This window comes from Wolffia australiana, chromosome 14 (genome assembly GCF_029677425.1).
Source record: "Wolffia australiana isolate 7733 chromosome 14, ASM2967742v1".
In the NCBI taxonomy this organism is placed as follows: Eukaryota; Viridiplantae; Streptophyta; class Magnoliopsida; order Alismatales; family Araceae; genus Wolffia; species Wolffia australiana.
Genome location: NC_135848.1, coordinates 788412 through 792132, shown reverse-complemented (window position 1 = coordinate 792132; position 3721 = coordinate 788412). Strand labels below are relative to the sequence as shown.

At 43.1% G+C, this 3721-nt stretch overlaps 1 protein-coding gene across 4 annotated transcripts; it reads left to right on the top strand.

The window, feature by feature from the left end:
* LOC144712125 (transcription factor HRS1-like) lies at positions 1-3721 on the top strand. 4 transcript variants are annotated; one of them, XR_013583737.1, is made up of 6 exons: positions 1-249; positions 1403-1542; positions 1622-1748; positions 2805-3023; positions 3140-3216; positions 3460-3721. XR_013583737.1 is itself a non-coding variant. In XM_078586313.1 (5 exons), the coding sequence occupies exons 1-5, from the start codon at positions 33-35 to the stop codon at positions 3499-3501; spliced, it is 603 nt and encodes a 200-aa protein (XP_078442439.1). In that variant the 5' UTR covers positions 2-32; the 3' UTR covers positions 3502-3721. The 4 variants fall into 4 exon arrangements, 1 of the variants encoding a protein (XP_078442439.1); XR_013583736.1 differs by having other exon boundaries at positions 2-249; positions 2812-3008; XR_013583735.1 differs by having other exon boundaries at positions 2-249; positions 2812-3023.

The following is a 3721-nucleotide window of genomic DNA, read 5'->3' as shown; positions in this document are numbered from 1 at the left end:
TGCGCTAGAGAGAAAGCAAGAGAAGAAGAGATATGGTAGTGGCGATGGAGAAGATGGGGCTTGAGCTGAGCCTTCCGCTGCCGGCGAGGCAGGAGAAGAGCTTCGGGGAGGTTCTGCTGGCCGCCGCCGGCGTGGAAGGGAGGAAGGAGGAGATGGTGGAGGAGTATATGAGGAGCTTGGAGAATGAGCGCAGGAAGATCGAGATCTTCAGGAAGGAACTCCCTCTCTGTCTCTGCATCGTCAGCCATGGTACGACGATTTCGATCGTTGATTTTTGACCTTTTTTTTCCTCTCTCGCGGTCTGTTCTTTTGATTTTAGTCGTCCGACGGTTTTTGAATTCCTTTTTGATTGTGCAATTTGAGGATCTGATCTGATCTGATTTTGAGGATTTGGATCGCGTAACGTCCGTTTTGTATTTTTGTCTTTGGGATCCGATCCGACGGTTTCGCTCGTCGAACGTTTTGGATTCTTTTTTTTCTCGGCGGTCTGACCGGTGACTTCGATCTAACTTTAAAAAAAATTATTCTCTGCGGTCAGGTTCGATGATTCGAGTTTTAAACGTGTTGGATTCCTTTTTCCTCAGCGTTCCGATCCGGTCCGACGACTTTGATAGTCAAACTTGTTTCTTAATATTCTTTTTTTGACTGCGATAATATCGTAGGATTTCGATCGTCCAACGGTTTGATTTCTGTTTGCCTCAGCGGTCCGATCCGGTCTGACAATTTCGATCATAAAATTTTACTTCGTTCATTTTTTCTCTCAGCGATACAATCTGACGATTTCGATCATCATACTTTTTAAAATTCCTTTTTCTCTGCGATAATCGAACCGTATTTAAAAAGTTTGATGTTTGGATCAGATCTTCATCCGATGCGATGATTTCGTTCATCCGACGCTTTTAATTCCTCCTTCTCTGCCATCCGATGGGATGACTTCGATCATCGAATGGTTTTAACTTCTTCCGATAATCAAACCTTTTCCATTCCTTCTCAGTGACAGCGATCTGATCCGACTCCACAATTTTGGTCACCAAGCGGTTTTGATTTTTTATCAGCGATCTGATCCGCTCCGACAATATCAGTTATCTAACCGTCTTATTCTTTTTGTCTCTACGATCGAGATCCGATCCGATTCGATGATTTCGATACAACTTTATAAATTCCTTATTCTCTACTGATCCGATCAGATCCGGTCCGACGAATTCATTTATCGACCAGTTTTCATTGTTCATCTTGGGATCCGAGCTGTTTCGATCAAATGACAACGATCGTCAACTACTTGTAAATCATTTTCTCCTTCCTATCCGATGATGCCTATTATCAAACGTTGTTAATTCCTTTATCTCGGCGATGCATCCAATCCAACGAATTCTATACTCAAACTGGTTCATTTTTTTATCAGCGATCGAAGCGCTGGAGGAGGTACTGGCGAGGATCAGGCAGGGAGGAATCATGCCAAAGGAGGACGAAGATCGACGTGAGAAGATCCAATGGATGAGATCTGTCCGCCTCTGGACTAACGATTCCCCATCTTCGGAAGAGGTACAACAACAATCAACCTCTCGAAAACTCTCAAAAATCGTAGAAAATTCTCTGAATATTTTCCGAAATCGCATTCCAGGAAGAAGAGGGATTCCGGATTCTTCCGGCGGCGCCGCGGCGGCAATCAAGAAAAGTGCGGCGGCGCTGGTCGCCGGAGCTACACCGCCGCTTCGTCGACGCAATACACCGCCTCGGCGGCCTTCGCGGTGAGAAAATATTTCATTTTTTACATGCCCAATTATTTAAAATTCTTTGCATGCCATATACACTTTCAGTTAATTAACTTATAGTGTACGATCGAATGTATGACAAGCATTAATCACTTGTCATTACCCTTTGTTTCCCGATTCCGTATGACATCGGGAATGGAAAATGATAAACGGTCTGATTCATGGAAGTTTTAAATTTCTAAGAAAAACCCCGTTAAATGAAAATTTAGTACATTCTTCCCCCCTCCTGTGAATATATGACAAGCATTAATAACCTGTCATTACCCTTTGTTTCCCGATTCCGTATGACATCGGGAATGGAAAACGATAAATGGTCTTATTCATGGAAGTTTTAAATTTCTAAGAAAAAAAACCGGTGGATGAAAGTTTAGTACATTCTTCCTCTGTCCTGCGAATGTATGGCAAGCATTAATCACTTGTCATTACCCTGTGTTTTGGCAAACAAATTTCCTTCTCATCCAACATTCCACGCACTATGGATATAGTGCAGGGACGTGGACAGGATGATTTTTTCGTCCCGAGGATACGGACGAAGTTAGGGACGAAAATTCGTCTCAGGGACCACCAGACGGGACGGTTTTCCTCCCGTGGGGCAAAAAATCATTCGTTCGGAGGTCTCCAGACGAGGGACGGACGAATCTGGATGAAAAACTGCCGGATTTACATCCGACGGTTGAGATGTTGCCACATGGCCTTGCTAGGACAATTTATAATATATTATAATCTATTATAATATATTATAATGTATTGAAATTATAAAATGTGCTTTTTCGTCCAGGACGAATTTCGGGAAGAAAATTTGTCCCGTAAGGACTGGACGGGACGAAAAACCGTCCCGATATTATTTGATGGGACGGTTTTTTCTCGGTGGACGAACAACCGTCCCGTCCTTAGTCCCTGAGCTACCATCGGACGTAGGACGGGACAAAATTCTTCCCGTCCCGTCCTTCCTCCCCATCCAGGATGATCCGAAACTATAACTATAGATACACTGTATATGATAATATGGTAGCTGACCTTGATTTCTTAAAGCTGTTAGCTGTACTTAGTGTCTGCGGATGAAAGACGCCATCATCATCCAAAGCTTCGCCTTCATCGTCTCTTATCATACTAGTGAGGACAGAAACAAAGGGTAATGATGAATACTGGTGTCGATGATGAGTGGTTGACGTTTGTCGATGATCGAGTCGACATCACAAGTCAATTGTTGACCAATTTTCTTCATCGTCAACGAAGGTAGATGACGTTGAGGTGAATGAGAATTTTTAATTGAAATTAGTGAAAATGATGGTTGACGTAGTCAGATAACGTCAACCTCTATCGTCCAAAGTTCATCAACTGATCATCATTGATTTTCCTTGTTCCAGTTGCAACTCCGAACCAGATTAGACAGCTGATACAGGTTGACGGCCTCACCAACGATGAAGTCAAAAGCCACCTCCAAGTGAGTTATCCTGATATATATATATATCTTTCACTGCTCCCTTGGCGTGGGCGAGCAGGGTCCGTGTGTAAGTGGGACATTTATGCTCTCTCCTCGCCTATAAAAGCTGATGAACAGTCCACTTGATAAATAAAAAAGTATAAATATCTCTCTCTAACTATGATGTATCATGCATCCACATGATCTATGATGTATGTATTTCTCAATATTTTTCATCCACTGACGTACTCTCATGATCCTCAGAAGTATCGCCTGCACCTGGCGAAGAAGGCGGCAGCCATGTGAAAGCGCATCGTGTCAAGGCAAGTCACTGTTAGAGAGAGAAAGAGACGTGTATTTTCAGGGCTTTAACAGGTATTCGGCTAACCGTGTTTTTGTCGGGGCTGTCGCTGGAATCCCGCATCCCGATTGTTTCTATTTCTGTAAATGCTGCCAATTTTGCTTTCCGGAATGTTCTACATTCAGGTTCTTCAAGTTTAAAGATCTAAACTCTACGGTTATCTAA

Bases quoted from the DNA above. Each gene is read 5' to 3' on its own strand.
- LOC144712125 (XM_078586313.1), top strand. From the start codon at position 33: ATGGTAGTGGCGATGGAGAAGATGGGGCTTGAGCTGAGCCTTCCGCTG. The intron at 1,543-1,621 runs GTACAACAACAA...ATCGCATTCCAG, and splicing joins ATTCCCCATCTTCGGAAGAG to GAAGAAGAGGGATTCCGGAT. The intron at 1,749-3,139 runs GTGAGAAAATAT...TCCTTGTTCCAG, and splicing joins CCGCCTCGGCGGCCTTCGCG to TTGCAACTCCGAACCAGATT.